At 41.7% G+C, this 25838-nt stretch overlaps 1 protein-coding gene across 2 annotated transcripts in view; it reads right to left on the bottom strand.

Annotated features, from left to right (window-relative positions):
• Positions 1–681: 681 nt before the first annotated feature.
• LOC126259544 (autophagy-related protein 13) overlaps positions 682–25838 on the bottom strand; it is a 43926-nt gene continuing 18769 nt past the window's right edge. For both annotated transcript variants that reach the window (XM_049956422.1, XM_049956423.1), the window contains exons 4-5: positions 5550–5865; positions 682–4849 (exon numbers count right to left, since the gene is read on the bottom strand). In XM_049956422.1, the coding sequence (XP_049812379.1) occupies positions 4637–4849; positions 5550–5865 (529 nt within the window). In that variant the 3' untranslated portion in view covers positions 682–4636. The remainder of the gene's footprint in view (positions 4850–5549; positions 5866–25838) is intronic.

Below are 25838 nucleotides of genomic sequence, written 5' to 3' on the forward strand. Positions count from 1 at the left end.
TGTAGCTACCTCTTCCCCGAGTTGAAGGTGTGATATTTTGATACAATGGAACAGATTCGAGCAAAATAACAGAAGGCACTCAACATTCTAATGAAGAAAGACTGTCAGGATGCATTTCAAAAGTGACAAATAATTGGGGTCGGTGATGGTGCAAAATAGGATCAAGTTAAAAGGTAATAATTTTAATTAATTCATTTTGGAACATGACCTCAATTGTATTTCTGTGATGTCAATACCTACAGTTATTATTCTGTTCTTATGTCTTTATTTATTTTTTAAGTAACCAATAATAAACAGTATCAGCACCAAGCTTCATTTCATACAACACAGCTTGTATCATGAAGAGATTCAGTCACCATTATTTTATAGTTCAGCACATAATTCACATTATCACATACCCATTCTCATTGTTACTAGACAAAGAGGACAGAATAACCAAAATAGCAAAATACTGAACTGCTATTTCTGTGATGAATAGTTTGTGACTATGGCACCAAATATGTAACTTATTGTGCTACTGAAGGGCAATTATTACAGAATAATCAATAATAAATGTTCAAGTGTGAATAAAAGGTGACCTATGCTATCAATATACATACTGTGTAACGCAACACTCAAAATGTTTCTAATTCATTAATTACTCACATAAATCCATTTCAATGTAAAATACAGGCACAGACATTACGTTACAGCAATAATTTATTTTCAATATTAAATTTGCAAATAGTTACATGAATGCATGTGCATCGATCGAGCTATGCATTTTAATTGCAACAAAAAATACAGTCTTTATTTAAAGTATCCTGCCAGTTTCATACATAAAGATCTGAGCCAGGATGACAGTGATACGATACATTAAATTCACTCTCACAACCTTTAGCCACTGACTTTCTTATAAGATTAACATCACTAAAGATTTACAATGTAAAACTGTGATAAAGGAACATCAGTTTTAGAACAATATCCTATATACCTAAATTAATTAGTGCACTTGTACAATGTAATCAAAATGTATAAACTCGCCTGTCACACAACCTAACAAAACTTCGTGCCTTGCCTGTCCTAATAATTTCAAAGCATTTACATCAATTATTCAATACAATGCCTGATTTTCTGCCTTAAAAATATTTCAGGTTTTCATAGCCTCTGAATAATATCTTAAATTGCTATTCAGCATATAAATATGAACAGATTAAATGTGTGTATATGTTTAAATGGTTGAAATGTATATTTTTAGATCCGATGACACAGAATGTACATAATAACTTTCTTCAATGTATTCGTTTTTGTCAAGTTTAAATATACAGAATCGCCATTTTGTTTCTCTACAAATTCCTAGACAAATCAATATCTGTTGTTTCACTAGAGGCGGCTTCCAATATCTCAATTCTTGTGTTTTTTTTGTTCTAAATATATTGACAACCCAAGCACAAACATAAGTCTCATGATCTCTCACAATCTAATGTAGCTGTTTCAGACATTCGTTAGAAAATTGCCATTTTTTGTTATGTAATGTAAACCAAAAGAAATTGTGGACTCACTAAAAATCTATAAAACACAAAACATGTATAAAACTGGTAATTCCAAACATAAATGACATATGGCCTTTTGAAATCCTTAGAAATGTAAATTCTTTTTAATGGGTTTCGTAAAGACATGGAATAATACTATGCCAGTTTTTGTTCCTTTCTATTGTTTGATATTCATTACAAAATTTATGAAGGCAAGAAAATGAATATCAAATGAAACCGAAAAGCAGTCACAAACAAACAGTAAAAGACAACACTGTTCTTGTACTGAATCTTAAGAATAAACCAACAAGGAAGATATCATCAAACCATTTTTTGCAAACTCATTTTAAATTTAATAAATAGGAGTTTTACAAATAGAACCATTACTTCAGATACATATTAAAATATTAACTAAGTGCGTATTTACATGATGAATCTCAGATCTCACTGTAGGAGGTGTGATCAGGATATATACAGAACAACAGAATCTAGGTGGCACAATCTGGAACAAACTAGACAACAGACATCAATTTCCTGCGTAGGATACTCGGTACTTGCTGTTTAAAACATAACTTGCGGCACAAACATCAGTCTTCTGTGCACAACTCTACAGAAATGGCCCAGTAGTTAAGGCACTGGAGGAATGCGATTCACATTAAAAACTCCTTCCAAGAACCCTAAATTTTGCTTTCCACTATCACTTCAGACAAATGCTTTTTGATCTTCGAAATGACATCAATCCATTTTCTGCCTCATCCTGGTTCCCACTTGTGCTAAATAGCTAACAACCTTATCATCAACAGGACGGAAAATTGTGTGTGTTCCTCCTGTGCACCATTGCACATTAAGAAAAGTTTTGATACGTGGAAATTTAAGCCAGGGGCTGCTTCAAGCACTCTATTTGAGGGAAGAATGTGTTGGACAATTCAGCCAAAACATGTTTTTGCCCCCTCTCAATTTTTCATACAGAATTATACACATGCTGAGCGGTTTCTACTTTTCTTTTTCCTGAAACACACAAAGGCAACATTTGCTAAGATCGTACTCAATACATCTTCTGAAAGTCTAAAACTGAATTTTGGAAACTGTTTTTCCACTGTCATGTTTACGTATTAAGGTCTGATGCAGATTTGTTAGTCCAGTTAAATACGGTGCCTGGAAAGCAGCTGTTACAGTTTACGATTTAGTCGGCACTGATTCCATTTCTCTTCAGACAGACACAGCGTAAACAGGTTCAGTGTAATATTTACACTTATCCTTCACTGTAAAAGAAGCCACTCCATCCATATCAGCCAAAACATTTTAAAAACTAGATGAAACCTGACAGCCCAAGCATGTTTCAAAACCGGCTGTTTTTACATGGGTGTGAAAATCTATTGTGGAATTAGAAAACTGATAACCAGAGGCGAATTTCCAGAATTGATTTTGAAGTCTTTACAGGACCATCCAGAAGTGGCAATGGGAAATCTGTTTACGAAATCTGGTTTCAGGAGTCCAATGTAAATGTCACGGCTGAGACATTACTTAGGACTAACTTTTCAACCAAAGTATTTCTGAGAACTCTTTTAGAAATGGCTACTTCTGCTGCAGTGTAACGTAAGAACAAAAAATAATTTTAAAGTAAAACTATCTTAAATAAAAGGAGCTTTGACAAAAATTCCAAACTGATACAATGCAACTGCCTTTATGTAATATCAAGTGACAATGGCACAGTCAAAATAGTAACAACTGTTTTGCTGGATTGGATCAGCATTTCTGTGAAATGACTTGACACTTCACAGCTTTTGGACATTAGGCTGTGAAACTGTACCTAACTTTTTATGAATGTTTGCCTTCTGCTACATGCAATATGATGAACAGCTGCAACTGTCCTATGTGGGAAAGTAATTATAAGGGTACTAAATGTCAAAGAGGGAACTTTATTCCTACATAAGATAAAGTAGACAACAATAAAGCTTTGTGTGTCCTTTTAATAGCTATGGCACATATCTACTGTGTTATAGTCTTAGCTCACTTCCATCAGCTGTGAAGACACTAGAGACTGCAGCACAATAGTTCAAAAGAGGCAGGCACTGACATCAGTCATAGTGTTGTTGAAGCAGCTATCACCCTATTCACCTGAAAAAGGGGTAAGCACAAAAATATTATTCAGGAAAGTCGTGCAGTGATTTGAAAACACTAGCCACTGATTTAGTTCACACATTCACTATGCCAGTTTGGCTGGCCTTGGACTTACTCATCAGAAATGGTGGTGATGAAACTTAACTCTAGAATCCAATGCAGAATGTCAAAAACACACCCTGCCTAGATTCAGTAGGTTTGTTCAGATTGGCTACTTTAAATTCAATACTTACAAAACTGACTTCATACATTTTATATACATTTCCTGATCACACCTGCTCCACTTATTTGCTATATAAAACTTCATTTGACTCAGTATGAGCCAGCACACTGTAACATCATCAAACAGTCATAACATAAAACACAAAGGCCTCAATGAAGCTTTGGAGTGTCATTTTCCTTATAACAATGACTAGTACATTTCATTTTTTGTATATAATATATACAAATATCTTTACATTATTTATGTACAAAACACTCCACTTCAACAAAAGTTTTGCTAAAATATATTTTTACATTTATCAGTACAAAATAAATTTTATTTCCTTAAAAACATAGTAAAACAAAATTAATATGTAAATCTTTGAAGAATTACATAAACAGTCTTGCAAAATCATCAGCAACAAAATAAGGCATGATTATATATCCTTCCCACATCTCTCTCTCTCTCAGCACATAGTAGGTAGGGAAAGGGGGACACCCACGCATGCATGCACATCCAGCCACCCACTTATGAGGCAGAGGGAGAAAGGGGGATGGAGGGGGAGTGAGAGAGAGGGGGGGAGAGAGAGAGAGAGAGAGAGAGAGAGAGAGAGAGAGAGAGAGAGAACTAGCCTGACAACTCTTGATATGCCATTTTCATGTATGAGATGTACGTACACGTACACACACACACACACACACACACACACACACACACACACACACACACACACACACACACAGTCTCTCATGTAATCTGTATATTACACACCTAAATACATAGTTTCATGGTCTGTGCTAGGTTAGTTGTTGTTATCATTTATACAAAGAGAATTTAACATGTCATCATATTCACGCATACTTGATTCGAATGCTTCAAGTGTTTTCGAGATGTCACTAACTTGTTCCGCAAGAGTTGGCTGTTCCATGAAAGTCTTGAGCTGGGGAGCACTCTGACATTCACGATAGAATGCTCCTAAGTCGCTGTTGGCATTGCTCCCAGCAAATGGGGTTTTCTGAAAACAAAGGGCACACATATCAAATATCTCACCATAAAATTACAACATAATCCTACTAATGAGATTGCACTTTATCTTTTTTGTGTGTAGTTTTTTTTCATGGCTTTTAATAAATTTTTAGAGGTGCTGTGAAGCCAATTGCTATAATAACCTTAGGAACCACTGAAAAGAGAAACATTGGGAAAAAAAGCAAGGTTAAGGCACAGGACTAAATTTTGTTGCAATCATTTTGTAATTTTGTTTGACAGTGAAAATAACTGCAAGAGGCATATCAATGTTACAAATGTGAGAGAAATAGGGAAGGAAACATCTAATCAAAATCTTAGTGCTGTACCCATGTTCACACTCAAACCAGACAGATGAAGATTTCAGTATTACAATCAGACAAATGCACTTTTAAAGTAACATTCTATGCATTATTTAAGTGCCACTGGAAAAAGTCACTGTAAGAGAAGTGTTAACAATGAGGCTTGCAAGTATAGTTTTTTACAAAGACAGGCCATCACTACTATCGTTTCTTGGCACAATGCAAGTGCAGAAATTCTGTTCATTGACACACACTTACCCAGTAACTGTAAAGTGAGACTAAAGCTGTTTCAAAATTAGGGTGATGATCAAACAAATAAGATTTTTAATAAATCTTGTAAATGAAACACAAAGTCTGAAGTTTATTATTCACACCGTATTTTACACTTACCAAGTCCACCATAATAAAATCTTCGTTTACAGAACAGCTTGATCGCCTTGATTCTGTTGGTGAATGACAGTGAGGTGTAAGATTACCATTCCCTTCGTCTTCCGCTTCACTTTCCCTTGATGGTTGTTGCTGATCTTTGTTTTGCTGTTGTGGCATTGGACTTTGTAATGGTAATTGTTGCTTTGGAGTTAACAAACTACTGAATGGAACATTTGGAATTATGAGCTCTGGTTCAACAGCTTTCAAAGGATGCCTTTTACTATCTGCAAATGCTCCAAGCTTCATGGTTTCTGACAGAGATGAGGCATTGTCTTCACTGTGAAAGAATAATAAAGACACTTAGAATTCAAGAGTGTTACAGATCCATTGGTAAAACAATATTAACAATTACTATGTGTAACTGAAACAATAAACAGTGAGACAAGTATTACATTCTGTACACACACTTTCAAACAAAAGTCAAGTCGGTATAAGTTTTAAATTATATACTTCAACATCAGTTCACTCAATTGGTATAATTGCTGGTTTCAATTTACTACCAAGTCATCATCACATAATTTGTGAAGTTACTATGTAACACATTCCAATCATAAGATGACAGACGGCAACTTAGTACTCAGTCCAAACTAGTAATGGTAACATTTGTATAACCTGAAGCTGATATATATATATATATATATATATATATATATATATATATAGCTTTCGCAACAAACTGTTGCCTCATCAGGAAAGAGGGAAGGAGAGGGAAAGACGAAAGGATGTGGGTTTTAAGGGAGAGGGTAAGGAGTCATTCCAATCCCGGGAGCGGAAAGACTTACCTTAGGGGGAAAAAAGGACAGGTATACACTCGCACACACACACATATCCATCCACACATACAGACACAAGCAGACATGTCTGTATGTGTGGATGGATATGTGTGTGTGTGCGAGTGTATACCTGTCCTTTTTTCCCCCTAAGGTAAGTCTTTCCGCTCCCGGGATTGGAATGACTCCTTACCCTCTCCCTTAAAACCCACATCCTTTCGTCTTTCCCTCTCCTTCCCTCTTTCCTGATGAGGCAACAGTTTGTTGCGAAAGCTTGAATTTTGTGTGTATATTTGTGTTTGTTTGTGTGTCTATCGACCTGCCAGCGCTTTTGTTTGGTAAGTCTCATCATCTTTCTTTTTAGATATATTTTTTCCACGTGGAATGTTTCCCTCTGTTATATATATATATATATATATATATATGACACACACACACACACACACACACACACACACACACACACACACGGGGTGTTACAAAAAGGTACGGCCAAACTTTCAGGAAACATTCCTCACACACAAAGAAAGAAAATATGTTATGTGGACATGTGTCCGGAAACACTTACTTTCCATGTTACAGCTCATTTTATTACTTCTCTTCAAATCACATTAATCATGGAATGGAAACACACAGCAACATACCGTACCAGCGTGACTTCAAACACTTTCTTACAGCCAATGTTAAAATGTCCTCCGTTAGCGAGGATACATGCATCCACCCTCCGTCGCATGGAATCCCTGATGCACTGATGCAGCCCTGGAGAATGGCGTATTGTATCACTGCCGTCCACAATACGAGCACGAAGAGTCTCTACATTTGGTACCGGGGTTGCGTAGACAAGAGCTTTCAAATGCCCCCATAAATGAAAGTCCAGAGGGTTGAGGTCAGGAGAGCGTGGAGGCCATGGAATTGGTCCGCCTCTACCAATCCATCGGTCACCGAATCTGTTGTTGAGAAGCATACGAACACTTCGACTGAAATGTGCAGGAGCTCCATCGTGCATGAACCACATGTTGTATTGTACTTGTAAAAGCACATGTTTTAGCAGCACAGGTAGAGTATCCCGTATGAAATCATGATAACGTGCTCCATTGAGCGTAGGTGGAAGAACAGTGGGCCCAACCAAGACATCAACAACAATGCCTGCCCAAACGTTCACAGAAAATCTGTGTTGACGACGTGATTGCACAATTGCGTGCGGATTCTCGTCAGCCCATACATGTTGATTGTGAAAATTCACAATTTGATCACGTTGGAATGAAGCCTCATCTGTAAAGAGAACATTTGCACTGAAATGAGGATTGACACATTGTTGGATGAACCATTCGCAGAAGTGTACCCATGGAGGCCAATCAGCTGCTGATAGTGCCTGCACACGCTGTACATGGTACGGAAACAACTGGTTCTCCCGTAGCACTCTCCATACAGTGACGTGGTCAACGTTACTTTGTACAGCAATAAATTCTCTGACGCTGACATTAGGGTTATCGTCAACTGCACGAAGAATTGCCTCGTCCATTGCAGGTGTCCTCGCCGTTCTATGTCTTCCTCAGTTGCGAGTCATAGGCTGGAATGTTCCGTGCTCCCTAAGACGCCGATCAATTGCTTCGAACGTCTTCCTGTCGGGACACCTTCGTTCTGGAAATCTGTCTCGATACAAACGTACCACGCCACGGCTATTGCCCCGTGCTAATCCATACATCAAATGGGCATCAGCCAACTCCGCACTTCTAAACACTGCACTGACTGCAAAACCACGTTCGTGATGAACACTGACCTGTTGATGCTACGTACTGATGTGCTTGATGCTAGTACTGTAGAGCAATGAGTCGCATGTCAACACAAGCACTGATGTCAACATTACCTTCCTTCAATTGGGCCAACTGGCGGTGAATCGAGGAAGTACAGTACATACTGACGAAACTAAAATGAGCTCTAACATGGAAATTAAGCTTTTCCGGACACATGTCCACATAACATCTTTTCTTTATTTGTGTGTGAGGAATGTTTCCTGAAAGTTTGGCCGTACCTTTTTGTAACACTATATATATATATATATATATATATATATATATATATATATATATATATATATATATATAAAAAGAAAGATGGTGAGACTTACCAAACAAAAGCACTGGCAGGTCGATAGACACACAAACAAACACAAATATACACACAAAATTCAAGCTTTCGCAACAAACTGTTGCCTCATCAGGAAAGAGGGAAGGAGAGGGAAAGACGAAAGGATGTGGGTTTTAAGGGAGAGGGTAAGGAGTCATTCCAATCCCGGGAGCGGAAAGACCTTAGGGGGAAAAAAGGACAGGTATACACTCGCACACACACACACATACATATCCATCCACACATACAGACACAAGCAGATATATATATATATATATAAAAAGAAAATAAAACTCTACAAGATGTTCTCAGTGTTTCCCTGCTACGTATGTTTGGTCTGTTTAAATAACTGACATTAGTTTTTGGAAACATTTACAGATGGAGAGATCTCTGAATTAATTCACTGTTAAAAATATCTGATTTTGATGAGCTATGGAGCATATAATCTCTATTGGAAAATTTTAGTCCACTTAGGTACTAAAAGAGGTCTTCTTCAATATATGTCTAACGAAATATTTAGCAAGTAGCAGCAAAAATGGTCATTAACAATTTGCAGAAGCAGCAGTTTTTTCATACAACGAAAGAGAGAAAAGGGGACTGCACTATTGACAAGTCCACAGAAATTCTGCTGCCTAAATCAGAGATAACTGAGAGCTACCATGTGTAACTCTTCCTTTTATGTAATTGTGAAGAGCATGCATGCATGCAGCTTGGTTCCTGTTCACAGAGAAAACTTCACAGTTCACAATTAAATGGAATGGCATGACCAAACATGAAGCAAATCAACAATGACATTTTAATAAGACACAGGTAGGAAAGTAAGAAAAGTGGAAGCTTTCAGCAATGAGAAAAATAGGCAAAAAGAGGATGGGGGTGGGTGAAGGGGAAGCAAGAGTGAAAAACAAAATTAAAAATCAGAGTTAAAAAATGGCATAAACGTATAGGAAAAGGAAGTTGACTGGGGTCCAGGACGTCCAGTAACTGGAGAATTCTTACAGTGCCAAGAGGAAAACTCAAAATCTTCAGTGTCTTCAAACAGACACCATCAAATGCTACTCAGTGTCTTTAAGCAGACACCATCAAATGCTACTGTACTGGATGCTCTGCACTGTTACAGACAACAGTATATAATACACAGAGCCACCAAACCCATTCATCCTTTTTGACAACATAAGTTATACCTTGTTGATGCAGTAAGTGGAACAGCATCTGCAAATCAACCTATAATAGGAGTTGCCTCAATGTTAGATTCCATTCTGATGTAGTACCACTGATGAGCCAAGGGGAGGCAGAAGTATGAGTGTATGTAGGACACTTGGCAACTGAGGCTGCCACAAGGATAAGAACCCTAAGGGCTGCTTGATGTTGAACATTATGTGGAATGTCATCACCTTATGGTTTGAGAGTAGGCTCTGTAGCACAAATGACAATAGAGGTGGTTGTTGTTGTTGTTGTTGTTGTTGTGGTCTTCAGTCCTGAGACTGGTTTGATGCAGCTCTCCATCCTACTCTATCCTGTGCAAGCTTCTTCATCTCCCAGTACTTACTGCAACCTACATCCTTATGAATCTGCTTAGTGTATTCATCTCTTGGTCTCCCTCTACGATTTTTACCCTCCACGCTGCCCTCCAATGCTAAATTTGTGATCCCTTGATGCCTCAGAACATGTTCTACCAACTAGTCGCTTCTTCTTGTCAAGTTGTGCCACAAACTCCTCTTCTCCCCAATTCTATTCAATACCTCCTCATTAGTTATGTGATCTTCCCATCTGATCTTCAGCATTCTTCTGTAGGAACACATTTCGAAAGCTTCTATTCTCTTCTTGTCCAAACTATTTATTGTCCATGTTTCACTTCCATACAAATACTTTCAGAAACAACTTCCCGACACTTAAATCTATACTCGATGTTAACAAATTTCTCTTCTTCAGAAACGCTTCCCTTGCATTTGCCAGTCTACATTTGATATCCTCTCTACTTCGACCATCATCAGTTATTTTGCTCCCAAACTAGCAAAACTCCTTTACTACTTTAAGTGTGTCATTTCCTAATTTAATTCCCTGAGCATCACCCGACTTAATTTGACTACATTCCATTATCCTTGTTTTGCCTTTGTTGATGTTCATCTTACACCCTCCTTTCAAGACACTGTCCATTCCGTTCAACTGCTCTTCCAAGTCCTTTGCTGTCTCTGACAGAATTACAATGTCATCGGCGAACCTCAACGTTTTTATTTCTTCTCCGTGGATTTTAATACCTACTCCGAACTTTTCTTTTGTTTCCTTCACTGCTTGCTGAAGATACAGATTGAATAACATCGGGGACAGGCTACAACCCTGTCTCACTCCCTTCCCAATCACTGCTTCCCTTTCATGCCCCATCGACTCTTCTAACTGCCATCTGGTTTCTGTACAAATTGTAAATAGCCTTTCGCTCCCTGTATTTTACCCCTGCCACCTTTAGAATTTGAAAGAGAGTATTCCAGTCAACATTGTCAAAAGCTTTCTCTAAGTCTACAAACGCTAGAAATGTAGGTTTGCCTTTTCTTAATCTATTTTCTAAGGTAAGTCGTAGGGTCAGTATTGCCTTACGTGTTCAATCATTTCTGAGGAATCCAAACTGATCTTCGCCGAGGTCGGGTTCTACCAGTTTCTCCATTCGTCTGTAAAGAATTCGCGTTAGTATTTTGCAGCTGTGACTTATTAAACTAATAGTTCGGTAATTTTCACATCTGTCAACACCTGCTTTCTTTGGGATTGGAATTATTATATTCTTCTTGAAGTCTGAGGGTATTTCGCCTGTTTCATACATCTTGCTCACCAGATGGTAGAGTTTTGTCAGGACTGGCTCTCCCAAGGCCGTCAGTAGTTCCAATGGAATGTTGTCTACTCCCAGGGCCTTGTTTCGACTCAGGTCTTTCAGTGCTCTGTCAAACTCTATAGGCAGTATCATATCTCCCATTTCATCTTCATCTACATCCTCTTCCATTTCCATAATATTGTCCTCAAGTACATCGCCCTTGTATAGACCCTCTATATAGTCCTTCCACCTTTCTGCTTTCCCTTCTTTGCTTAGAACTGGGTTTCCATCCGAGCTCTTGATATTCATACAAGTGGCTCTCCTTCTCCAAAGGTCTCTTTAGTTTTCCTGTAGGCAGTATCTATCTTACCCCTAGTGAGATAAGCCTCTACATCCTTACATTTGTCCTCTAGCCATCCCTGCTTAGCCATTTTGCACTTCCTGTCGATCTCATTTTTTACACGTTTGTATTCCCTTTTGCCTGCTTCATTTACTGCGTTTTTATATTTTTTCCTTTCATCAATTAAATTCAATATTTCCTCAGTTACCCAAGGATTTCTACTAGCCCTTGTCTTTTTACCTACTTGATCCTCTGCTGCCTTCACTACTTCATCCCTCAGAGCTATCCATTCTTCTTCTACTGTATTTCTTTCCCCCATTCCTGTCAATTGTTCCCTTATGCTCTCCCTGAAACTCTGCACAACCTCTGGTTCTTTCAGTTTATCCAGGTCCCATCTCCTTAGATTCCCACCTTTTTGCAGTTTCTTCAGTTTTGATCTACAGTTCATAACCAATAGATTGTGGTCAGAGTCCACATCTGCCCCTGGAAATGTCTTACAATTTAAAACCTGGTTCCTAAATCTCTGTCTTTCCATTATATAATCTATCTGATACCTTCTAGTATCTCCAGGATTCTTCCATGTATACAACCTTCTTTTATGATTCTAGAACTAAGTGTGAGCTATGATTAAGTTATGCTCTGTGCAAAATTCTACCAGACGGCTTCCTCTTTCATTTCTCTACCCCAATCCATATTCACCCACTATGTTTCCTTCTCGCCCTTTTCCTAGTCTCGATTCCAGTCATCCATGACAATTAAATTTTCGTCTCCCTTCACTACCTGAACAATTTCTTTTATCTCATCATACATTTCATCAATTTCTTCATAATCTGCAGAGCTAGTTTGCATATAAACTTGAACTACCGTAGTAGGCATGGGCTTTGTGTCTATCTTGGCCACAATAATGCGTTCACTATGCTGTTGGTAGTAGCTTACCCGCACTCCTATTTTCCTATTCATTATTAAACCTACTCCTGCATTACCCCTATTTGATTTTGTGTTTATAACCCTGTATTCACCTGACCAAAAGTCTTCTCCCTCCTGCCACCGAACTTCACTAATTCCCACTATATCTAACTTCAACCTATCCATTTCCCTTTTTAAATTTTCTAACCTACCTGCCCGATTAAGGGATCTGACATTCCACACTCTGATCCGTAGAATGCCAGTTTTCTTTCTCCTGATAACGATGTCCTCGAGTAGTCCCCGCCCAGAGATCCGAATGGGGGGACTATTTTACCTCCGGAATATTTAACCCAAGAGGACGCCGCCATCATTAACCATACAGTAAAGCTGCATGCCCTCGGGAATAATTACGGTTGTAGTTTCCCCTTGCTTTCAGCCGTTCGCAGTACCACCACAGCAAGGCCGTTTTGGTTAGTGTTGCAAGGCCAGATCAGTCAATCATCCAGACTGTTGCCCCTGGAACTACTGAAAAGGCTGCTGCCCCTCTTCAGGAACCACATGTTTGTCTGGTCTCTCAACAGATACCCCTCCATTGTGGTTGCACCTACGGTACGGCCATCTGTATCGCTGAGGCACGCAAGCCTCCCCACCAACGGCAAGGTCCATGGTTCATGGGGGTAGGACAATAGAGGTAGTGAGAGAGATTTCCTCAGAGCCAGTCTAGTAGGGTAACTCAAACACTGAAAGTACTGACAAAGTTGACTGTAGACTTGTAACATGAATCAGCTCTTAAACATACACGAGGGCTGTTCAAAAAGTAAGGTGACTTTTCAAATTACACGGGCATTTTTTTTTTTTTGTTATGTTGGTACACATGTCCCGAACATATGTTCACAGTTTCATGTGTACAGCCTACTTTGTTTGTTTTTGACATGTTTGAGTGTGCTTGGTGATTTTCGATTATTATAAAAAAATGGAGCAAAGAATTTGCATCAAATTTTGTGTGAAAAATGGAATCAAGTGCCCTAAAACACTTTAAATGTTGACAGTGCCATACAGTGAGTCTGCTCTAAGTAAAAAGAAATGTTTGCAAGTGGTACATGCTCTTGCAAGATGGCAATGACGAACCTCGCTCTGGACGCCCCAGCACAACAACAGATGATAATGTCGAAGCTGTGAAGAAAATTGTTTTGGAAAATCGTCGAATTACCATAAGAGAAGCTGCTGAGGATGTTGGCATATCGGTCAGCTCTTGTCATGCAATTTTTTCAGATGTTTTGGGCATGAGACGTGTGCCAGCAAAGTTTGTTCTGAAACATCCAAATTTTGACCAGAAGGACCATCGCATGAGTATCGCTCAGGACCTCTTGAATGATGTCAATGATGATCTTAATTTGCTCAATAGTGTCACAACTGGTGACAAAACAAAAAAAAAGTATGCCAAGTTCAATCAAATGTTAAAGTTCTGCCCACTCCCCCCCCCCCCCCCCAATTACAATGTTGTAGTGCATCATGAATTTTTGCCTCAAGGTCGTACAGTCAATGAGTATTACCTTGATGTTATGCCCTGTCTGCGAGAAGCAATATGCAACAAAGGTCCGGAATTGAGGAAAAACAATTCATGGCTTTTGCATCACAACAATGCACCTGCTCATTCATCCTTGCTTGTGAGAGAGGTTTTGGCCAAAAACAACATGACAATCATGCTTCAGCCACTATATTCTCCGGATTTGGCTCCCTGTGGCTTTTTCCTGTTCCCAAAACAAAGAGAGACCTATGAGAGGAGGAAGATTTTCAACGACTGAGGAAATAAAAACTGCAACGCTGGAAGTACTCAAGGCTGATCAAAAGGTGCTTCGAGGATTGGAAGAAGCGTTGGCACATGTGTATTGTATCTGAGGGGGATTACTTTGAAGGGGACAACATGAATACTGATGAATAAATCAATATTTTTTTCACAAAAATATATAGACACCTTACTTTTTGAACACACCTTGTATACTCATCATTACTCCCAAAGCTACAGTAGAGTGAATTTTTAGGCTCTTCTCTCTCTCTCTCTCTCTCTCTCTCTCTCTCACACACACACACACACACACACACACACACACACACACAACCTGTATTGTCCTGGCACTCTCATAACCATTCAGTTTAAATCCTGGAGTAGTGAAGGGTTGTTTTCTTTCACCACCACTGTTTTGGCTGGCATTAGATGGTGTCATGAAGAAGGGAAACCGAGAGAAAAGGAGAGGTATATGGTGGACTCTATATGATTGCCTCGAGGAGCTGGACTTTGAGGACGACATCTTCCATCTGTTCCACACTTTTGAGGAGATGAGTGAAAAGCTTAAGGAATTGGAAACAGAAGCTCAGAGAGTTGGATTAAAAATAAACACGGCTAAGACTAAAGAGCTTAGGATGAACAGTAAGAACAAGAATACACTAGCTGTGAAAGAAGAGGAGACTGAGCAGATGGAGAGCTTTTGTTACCTGGGAAGTAGTTTCCAAAAATGGAGGGGCGACAGAAGACATCGAAAGTAGGATCAAAAAGACAGAGGGGCTTTTGCCCAGCTGCGACCAGTTTGGCCATCTCGTGAAATATTGTTGAAGGTAAAGCTTAAAATCTTTGACTCAAATGTAAAATCTGTTCTCTTTTACGAGTGTGAGACACGGAAGGTGGCAGCACAAATTAAAACAAAAGTACAAACCTTCCTCAATGAATGTTTGAGGACTATACTGGGAGTACACTGGCCAAATGTTATCTCAAACAAAGAATTATGGCAGTACACGCAACAATGGGACTGTGCTACAACATTGAGGAGCTGATCACCTAAATAAAGTTCGGGATTGAGGTGTACTGTGGGTCGATGGCAAAAATGCATGATGCGCGTTTTGGAGGGAGGAAACTGGAAGCCATGGGAGGTGGCCCACACAGAGGCCCATCGCATGATGCCTTGGAGCCGGCGCTCAGCAGATGCTAATAAGTGGGAGCTGCACCAAATGCAGAAATCATTGACGTAAAACGCCAGGTTAACCAGAGCCCCAACAGAGGTTACAAGCCCATTGATGGCTATGAGGAAGAGTGTGACACTTAGCACAGAACCCTGTGGGATACCATTCTCCTGAATCCGAGGGGTGCTGAGTAAACTGCCAACTCGAACCTGATGAGCCAGCGATATAAAAACTTGGAGATAAAAATTGGAAGGAGACCACGGAAGCCCCAGTCACGGAGGGTAACTAAAATGTGATGGCGCCAAGCCATGTTGAATGATTTACGTAGATCAAAGAAAACCGTGGCAAGGTACTGGTGGTTAGTAAAAGCCTGTCAGATGGCTGTTTCCAATCTGAGTAAATAGTCAGTTGGAGATCTTTCTGCCTGGAAGCCACACTGATATGGGGACAAAAGGCCCCAAGATTCGAGTACACAAAATAATCTGAAGCAGGCAGTTTACAAAGTACATTCATCAGGCTAACTGGGCAGTAGCTGTTGAGAGATGCTGGCCTCTTCCCGGACTTAAAGATGAAGATAACTATACTTCCTCACCATTGTGACGGAAAAGCACCCGTGAGCAAAATGTGGTTGAAGACCCTGAAGAGATATTGCCTCTGGGGAAAGTCCAAGTGTTGGATCATCGAGTTGTGGATGGTATTTGGGACTGTGCTGTGTCTCGTGAAAAGGGAAGAGCCTGCTAGAATTCACGTTCAGTGATGGGTTCATTATAGGGCTCAGAATGGTGCAGGATGAGGCAGCGGGATAGGAAGAGGGTGCCGATGCCGTCGCAAAGTGTGTCGCGAGGTGTTCTGCAAGAACCATTGGATCAGTGCTCAGAGCTCCTAGTAGGGTAATACCCTGGACAGTTGACTGTTGCTTGTGGCCCAGAAGTCTACGGAGATTGGACCAAACCTGTGATGAAGAGGCATATGCCCCCAGGGAGGAAACATAGTGCTCCCAGCGTTCCCTTTTTCTCTGCTTAATAAGGTAACAAGCCTTAGCAGGGAGATGCTTAAAAGCGAGGAGGTTGGTCTGTGAAGGGTGTCATTTAAATCGCTGAAGCACCCGTCAGCCATCCTGGACAGTGACTGCGACATCCTTGGACTGCCACGGTACGTCGATGACGAGGGGGACCTGTGGATAGGGGGACAGCAGTGCCAGCAGCTTGAAAAACAGTGGCAGAGGTGCCTTGCATGACTGCATCAACGGATGAGTACTTGGTGGCAGCCGGGGAACAATAGAATCACCGGAAAGCAGTCACTGTCACAAAGGTCATCATGGGAGGAGATCATGAGATCGATAGCAGTAAAGGTGCCATGAGCGGCACTGAAGTGGGTACGGGAACCATCATTGAGGGGAGACAAATCGAGACCCCTACCTGTTGAAGTGGCACTCCCTCACAATGGGTGGTGGGCATTGAAGACCCCAAGGAAGAGAAACGGGGGCAGACGTTGCTGGATTAAGCCAGAAAGTTCAATGTAAGGAAGTGGCCTACCTGAAGGGAGGCAGACATTGCTAATGGTGATTTCCGGAGTCGTTTGCACTCTAAACTTTATTGCTTCCAGGTTGATACATAGGAGGATCCAGTCACTAATGACATCAGAGTGAGCCAAAGCGCAGACCAGGCAGGAGGACCGGGGACCTGTTTCCGACAGAATGCCCGATAACCACAAAATGGTGGCTTGGTCATCACGGAAATATGTTTCTTGAAGAACAAAACAGAACGCAGAATAGGAGAAGGCGAGGATTTTTTTCAGTAGGCGATGATAGTATCCAATGCAGTTCTACTGGATGAACATGTCACGAGAGTCCAGGTTAGACATAAAGAAGCAGAGAGGATGTCACGTCACTCTGACAATGGTCGTCACCGACAAGGTGGGGTGACATCTATAAATAAGATCTCAGGTTGCAAGGGGGGAGATGGCACCTCCGGGAGCATCTGGGGGGGGGGGGGGGCTTGTCTTGGGACTTATGTTTCTTTTTCTTTTAAGGTGGAGGAGGGCAGGATACAGAGGGAGTACAGGTGTCTGAAAGATCTGGAACCGAAAGAGAGCAGGTGACCTTGGTGCACACAGATGGTGCATCTCGTGGCCGATGGTGGTAGGAATCTTCCGGCTTGAGAGACGCTGAGGAGAGGGGTCCCAGGAGGGAGCCCGATTACCGGCAGGTGCCAAAGAAGAGGGCACTTCTTCAGCTGGGGAAGGGAGAGGCTCCTGGACGGGACGTCATGGGAACTGCATGGGAGGGGGAGGGGGATGAGAGAGGGAGGACTGGGCTGGGGTAAGGAAGAGGTAGGATGGGGATAGGATGTAACAGAGGCAAAAGTGAAAGATAGAAACACTGGATAGAGTCTCTCATACTTTTGGCAAGCCTCAGCATAGGACTGGCGATCCACAGACTTGTACTCTTGCATCTTCTTTTCTCTCTTGTAAGCTGGCCAATCTGGCAAGCAAGCTGAGTGGCGGTCAAGATAACTGACACACACAGGTGGCAGAACCCAAAACGCAAGCACCGAAAGCACCTCATGGGTGTTGGGATGTTCACCTTCACATCTCACCTGTAACACATAATGTTGACCTTTTCTGGCAGGGTACCCCCCAAAATCCAGAACGAAGAAGCTGTTATCAGTGCAGTTGCCTTTGCAACCCTTCTGCTCAAGCCGAACAAAATGAACACCGCATTGCTCCAGATTAGCCCGGAGTTCCTCATCAGTTTGCAGGATGAGGTCCCTATGGAAGATAACACCCCAGACCATATTCAGAGACTGGTGAGGAGTAACAGACATTAGGATATTGCCAAGACGATCGTAAGCACCATGAGCTGCAGATTGGGTGGCAGAAGAGGCTTTTATCAACAGGGAGCCTGACCGCATCTTACTAAGAGACTCCACTTCACCAAACTTGTCCTCTATATGCTCCACAAAAAACAATGGCTTTGTGGCAGTGAATGTGTCCCCATCCATCCTAGTACAGACGAGGTAGCGGGGAAAGTGTTTGATCCCAAGACGGCGAAGGAAGGCTGCCTGGTCATACAAAGGAGCATTCAATGATCCTTCACCACTTGAAGAGAAGACCATCTGAGAACGAACAGATTTTTGTAGCTTGATACGTTTCATGTTCCACGCATCCGCCCTGGTACCACCCGAAGTGGGCTCTCCCTATGGGCATCACCAAGCCACAGCAAGGACCACTTGGCATGGCAGCCATTTGTGGGAGTTCTGATGCTCCAAGAATATAAGCAACCACTTCTTGGCATACATGGGGAGGGAATAGCTTAGGTATCAGTAGTGTGATCCCTGTGTTGAAGGCTCAGCCATCTGGCTGGGTACATCATAACAGCCCCACATCACGGACTGGCTACACATGCTGGTGACCTAGCAGGGTGGAAGTGGGCTACAGTGGGGAAGGGAGAGGGGAAGGAAGTGGGGGAAGAGGAATCCACACCATAGACGCTAGGGAGGTGGTTCTTCCCCAAATGACTCAAACTAAAAACAGAAAATTTAGAAGTGGAGGTCAAACCTCAAGTGAGGACTAAATGCAAAAAGAATAAAAGAACAGGCAGAAGGAACAAATTTGCAAGCAGTACAGGGAACCAGTTGGATAGTCAGGTCGATATAAGTTAGAACGCCATGAGAGGGGAAGGATGGGGCAAAGGGGAAGGAGTGAGGATAGGGAGGGAGGGCAGGGTGAAGGAAATTCGGCCAGGGGAGGAAGAATTGGCTGCAATAGCTCAAGGCACCCGTGTGCACCACACACGAAAGAAGAGAGGATATAAAATGTAGACTGGCAATGGCAAGGAAAGCGTTTCTGAAGAAGAGAAATTTGTTAACATCGAGTATAGATTTAAGTGTCAGAAAGTCATTTCTGAAAGTATTTGTATTGAGTGTAGCCATGTATGGAAGTGAAACATGGACAGTAAATAGTTTGGACAAGAAGAGAATAGAAGCTTTCGAAATGTGGTGCTACAGAAGAATGCTGAAGATTAGATGGGTAGATCACGTAACTAATGAGGAGGTACTGAATAGGATTGGGGAGAAGAGGAGTTTATGGCACAACTTGACCAGAAGAAGGGATCGGTTGGTAGGACATGTTCTGAGGCATCAAGGGATCACCAATTTAGTATTGGAGGGCAGCGTGGAGGGTAAAAATGGTAGGGGGAGACCAAGAGATGAATACACTAAGCAGATTCAGAAGGATGTAGGTTGCAGTAGGTACTGGGAGATGAAGAAGCTTGCACAGGATAGAGTAGCATGGAGAGCTGCATCAAACCAGTCACAGGACTGAAGACCACAACAAGAACAACAACAACAACAACATGTACCATAGCTTTATTTCCAGCTGTCAACTGCTTTTCATATCCAAGAAAACGTCAGAGTACCATGAGGAAATGAACCATGAAACATTTTTAAATTGGTTCGAAAATACATTGTTACTAAGTTTAGAAAATTCATCAGTAACCATTATCGACAAAGCCACATACCGTTTAGTTTTGAAGGATAAGACTCCAACACTGTCCTCTCAAAAGGAAGCCATTATTCAATAGTTACAACAACACTGAGTTACTGCGGATGAAGTATTTGTGTCACTTCACACAAGCCACAGTTTCCAACCTATGTTATCGAGAAGATAGCTTATAAATAGTCATAAGAATACCACCTTATCACTGCCACTTTAACACTATTGAACTTATTTGGACAGAAGTGAAAGGCTATGTTACTTGCAGAAATAAAAAAATTACTATGAGTGAAGTTGAGAAACTGACTATTCAGGACCTAGAAAATATCACAGAAATGGACTGGAGGGCTGTTGTAATGACACAAATTACTTCAAGCTACTCATCCACTTTGGAAGGTTCCAGTGATTCTGATAAGAGTGGTATCCACCCTCTTTTGGACAGAGAAGCTACCTGCAGCTAGCAATCAGTGGAGGAACGCACACAAAAAAGTTTCCTTACTTTCAAACAGTGTACATTATTTCTATGTGCTGTGCCTATGTGGCCTATAACATGTAATGTGTCAGCTCCTGACGCCAGTGTGAGGGTAGTTCCATGTAATCAATGTAAGTCAGAAATAACAGTTTGATTTAGGCACCGATTTCTCTCTTGAGTTTCCTCGCATTAGTTAGCTTTAATCGCAGTAAACGAGTGAGTGTGACGAGTTCTGCTACAAGTTCTCGACCGCTGTCTCCTCGGATACACCGCACTTCATGAGGTTGCGGTTATGTTCATCAAATCTCAGAACAGCCACTGCCATCATTGCTTTGCATTATACACAAGAAAAGGGGGTCTCATGTGTTCAATAATATTATCAATGTGTCATCATATTGACCACTTGAGGGCACTTACTGATGTACTGCCAATACCAGAAATATTTACAAGCAGTATTGATGGCCCCAAAAGCATTCTCAATGTGTACCGACCCTGTGGGGGCAAGCATTGATGGTTTAACATTATTCACCATTCAAGCATTGGCAGAACTTTACGAACTAGCCACACAGCTAATGTGCACTCTTCAATTGATCAGTTCATCTTTGAGCATAACATCTTTCAGATTCAGTTTTCATAGTAGTCTTAACAGAAATAGCTGAAAGGTCTATGCAGTAGTCATATTTATCACTTTACAGTGATCAACTGAGCATCCTATTTTCTTCTTTAACTAGGAAGCAAGCATAGTAGGCCTCAACATGTACTGTATATGCAATGACTAAGAAATACGAATCAGAATGGTCACATTATTTACATTAATTACCTGAATATATCATTGCAGTACAGATGTAATTACTTCATAGGTTTCAATAACTTTTTGCTAATTGTATTTTATGATATTACAGCAGGAAATTTCAAGCATTCAAATGACCTGCCTGTTGAGAGAAATCTCAAGTTATACTTGATGTTTTTGACTGCAACTGCCTCTCCCATTGACAAATTTTGTTTTTCTATTTTACATCATATCAACATTAATAATTAGTCATAAGATGAAGGACTCACATGAAAATGGTTTGACATCTTCTGTTTCCGTGATTAAGATTTTAGTCAGTAAATTAACATACGACAGCTTTTTCTCAACCATTCTCTGACATATTGCCCCCTTTTCATTGTTTTCTGTTGTTTGTCAGCTACAATCTTGTAAAATGATGAAAATCAAAGTAACAAACTTCAAAATGCCACCACAGCTTTAGCAGAGTGAAACTGGTAACCTGAAAAAACGATCTTCTAGATTGTGACAGTTTGAAGTTTGTTACTTCAATTTTCAGAATTCCAGAATGGAATAATGTCAAGCATATATAACCTGGTAAAATCACATTGCCCACTGACAGTATTATTGATGATGTCATGCTTGCTTTAATGTTTTAAAAGTATGAAAAACTAGAACTGTCAATAAATATTGAATGTTTGCAGGCCTGTTAGCAGCACTTATGAAGTGATGCACTGTGTGTCATTTACAACAAGAGCTGAAGCCAACATCTGATTTGGTAATACTGTCATTGCAAGTGACAGACATCAACTATCAAGTAATTTTAAACAGACTATAGAAAAACTACTACTGTTCCTATTCTTCCAGTGCCTGGTATGTAAAGGACAGTAAGCTGATAGTGTTATCCACAAACAACATGAAGTAAAACTGCATCTCTTTCCCCTACTCAGTGATGCAGCATCAGCATTACAGGTATACATGGCTTGCAAAGGAACAGTAAGAAGTAGGTAACTAACCTAACCATTTTATACAACCTATAGTATATGCTTACGGAGCTCCCACAGAAGAATCTTCTTCCAAGCTGACCAATGACTCCACTGTTCACAGTCTGCCCTGTCACTGTTATGCCACCTCCCTCTAACAATACATTCCCCATGTTCAAGCCATCTGTTGCCATTAAGCACTATCACTTCCACTACAGGATCAACAATACACACCATCTCATTCCATATACACATAACAAATTATATGTATAATAGAGGGAAACATTCCATGTGGGAAAAATATACCTAAAAACAAAGATGATGTGACTTACCGAACGAAAGCGCTGGCAGGTCAATAGACACACAAACAAACACATACATACACACAAAATTCAAGCTTTCGCAACAAACTGTTGCCTCATCAGGAAAGAGGGGAAGGAGAGGTAAAGACGAAAGGATGTGGGTTTTAAGGGAGAGGGTAAGGAGTCATTCCAATCCCGGGAGCGGAAAGACTTACCTTAGGGGGAAAAAAGGACGGGTATGCACTCGCGCGCGCGCGCGCGCGCGCGCGCACACACACACACACATCCATCCACACATATACGGACACAAGCAGACATATTTAAAGACAAAGAGTTTGGGCAGAGATGTCAGTCAAGGCGGAAGTGCAGAGGCAAAGATGTTGTTGAATGACAGGTGAGGTATGAGTGGCGGCAACTTGAAATTAGCGGAGATTGAGGCCCGGTGGGTAACGGGAAGAGAGGATATATTGAAGAGCAAGTACCCATCTCCGGAGTTCGGATAGGTTGGTGTTGGTGGGAAGTATCCAGATAACCCGGACGTTGTAACACTGTGCCAAGATGTGCTGGCCGTGCACCAAGGCATGTTTAGCCACAGGGTGATCCTCATTACCAACAAACACTGTCTGCCTGTGTTCATTCATGTGAATGGACAGTTTGTTGCTGGTCATTCCCACATAGAATGCATCACATTGTAGGCAGGTCAGTTGGTAAATCACGTGGATGCTTTCACACGTGGCTCTGCCTTTGATCGTGTACACCTTCCGGGTTACAGGACTGGAGTAGGTGGTGGTGGGAGGGTGCATGGGACAGGTTTTACACCGGGGGTGGTTACAAGGATAGGAGCCAGAGGGTAGGGAAGGTGGTTTGGGGATTTCATAGGGATGAACTAACAGGTTACGAAGGTTAGGTGGACGGTGGAAAGACACTCTTGGTGGAGTGGGGAGGATTTCATGAAGGATGGATCTCATTTCAGGGCAGGATTTGAGGAAGTCGTATCCCTGCTGGAGAGCCACATTCAGAGTCTGGTCCAGTCCCGGAAAGTATCCTGTCACAAGTGGGGCACTTTTGTGGTTCCTCTGTGGGAGGTTCTGGGTTTGAGGGGATGAGGAAGTGGCTCTGGTTATTTGCTTCTGTACCAGGTCGGGAGGGTAGTTACGGGATGCGAAAGCTGTTGTCAGGTTGTTGGTGTAATGGTTCAGGGATTCCGGACCGGAGCAGATTCGTTTGCCACGAAGACCTAGGCTGTAGGGAAGGGACCGTTTGATGTGGAATAGGTGGCAGCTGTCATAATGGAGGTACTGTTGCTTGTTGGTGGGTTTGATGTGGACGGACGTGTGAAGCTGGCCACTGGACAGATGGAGGGCAACGTCAAGGAAAGTGGCGTGGGATTTGGAGTAGGACCAGGTGAATCTGATGGAACCAAAGGAGTTGAGGTTGGAGAGGAAATTCTGGAGTTCTTCTTCACTGTGAGTCCAGATCATGAAGATGTCATCAATAAATCTGTACCAAACTTTGGGTTGGCAGGCCTGGGTAACCAAGAAGGCTTCCTCTAGGCGACCCATGAATAGGTTGGCGTACGAGGGGGCCATCCTGGTACCCATGGCTGTTCCCTTTAATTGTTGGTATGTCTGGCCTTCAAATATGAAGAAGTTGTGGGCTTTTACACAACTTGTCCTTCGATAGAAAGATACACAAACAAATCTGTGGCATGCTACAGGGATCCACATGGCACCGTCATAAGCAAACTTGTTTACTGGCCACCTAGAGGAAGCCTTCCAAGTAATCTAAGATCTTGACTGGTTGAAGTCCACTGACAATGATATCATAATCTGGACCCAGGGCTCACACACACTATCCTCATACCTCTACAGCCTCCATTTCACCCATGAATTACAATGGGATTTCTTCAAGGTTAGTGTGCTACCTAACTGAATATTTCCTCTCACCTCTACTATATCTCCATAAAAAGTCCACCCCTATAGAGCCAATCAACCGACAGGAGTACCTCCGTTTTGATAGCTGCTGTCCCTTCCACAGTAAATAGTTTCTCCCATATCCAAGCCCCCTGTTGATAGCAAGCCTGCAATACTCCCTTCTTTGGAACACTGAAGGTATGCTTAGAAGCCTGATGAAATACAAATCTATAGATTTTGCCTAGCGCATCAATTTCTAGTTGTGGCCACTGCACTGTGACTTCTTGCCCCTCTCAGTCAGTCAGCCAGTGTCATGAAATGGGACAAAACTACAGGAAACCTTAAGCAAATGTCAGAGCCCAGAACTGCAATACGGCCACAGCCAGGCAGCAGGTGCTGGTCACTGAACTGTGAGATCAGCTCCTGTGGAATCAGGCCACAGGCCAAAGAAATTGGCTGCAGCCATCTGTCATTCTTGCTTGATCAGCACTCTTCAAGCAGCAGCAGCAGCAAGACTTCTGTGACACCATTCCAGGTGCCAATGCACTGGGACCAGCCTTTGGGAGGCCACTCTGGCGTCGACTTCTGCGCTGTTGACCCGCACTGCCAATTATGCCAGACCCCTACCACTGCGCCATTCCAGGTTGTTTGCAATGTTTGACAAGGCACTGCTGAGAGTCTTTGTTGTAAACTCTGCCTCCATCGGGTCATGAACAAGGGACCTCTGCCTGTCTGCCCAGCCTGGACAGCCAACACCCCACCAGCTACCTGCCCCTGTTCTTCATCATTGATCCAGATTTCGAATCCAGGCAACATGTGTACAACACTGGCTATGACTGCGCCTGTTGCTCAGAGCAGAATGTTACATGAAAACGAAAACACACAGGAATGACTGTACCAGCCACAAAGAATAATTAAAGACTTGTCCATGTCAGAATCAAATTGAATGACTGAATAAAGGACTGTGAATATGTCCACTGCTGACCTGTCTGCTGCTTCTCCTCAAGCCTATCATCTCTCAAACCACCTACAGACCTTATCATTCCCACAGGAAAACCTGAATCCATCCTGACAAGCGAGAACTGCTCGTGTTTTAACTCTGGTTTTTCCACAGCTCCACCTAATCTTCTACTCATCTTGTTTCTTGATTTTCTTGAACTCTCTGCATGTGTCAGTTGTCTTTATACATCTTTGTCCATGCCTTCAGTGATTAAGCTGAATTCCTCCGTAACTTCTTACATCAGTCATGTGGTACTCTTGCATTTCTTTGAGCTCTTTCAGACCCTAAAGGGCAATCTGTCACTAATTTCATGGGTACTCCCAGTGAACTTCAACTAACTTTTCACCACTTCAGCTGTCAATTTATTATTGTGTATCGCTTCTGATTTCTCCTTTTCTTCATAACGCATTTATTCCTTTTTTGGG

Source organism: Schistocerca nitens, chromosome 5, assembly GCF_023898315.1.
Source record: "Schistocerca nitens isolate TAMUIC-IGC-003100 chromosome 5, iqSchNite1.1, whole genome shotgun sequence".
Taxonomy (NCBI): domain Eukaryota; kingdom Metazoa; phylum Arthropoda; class Insecta; order Orthoptera; family Acrididae; genus Schistocerca; species Schistocerca nitens.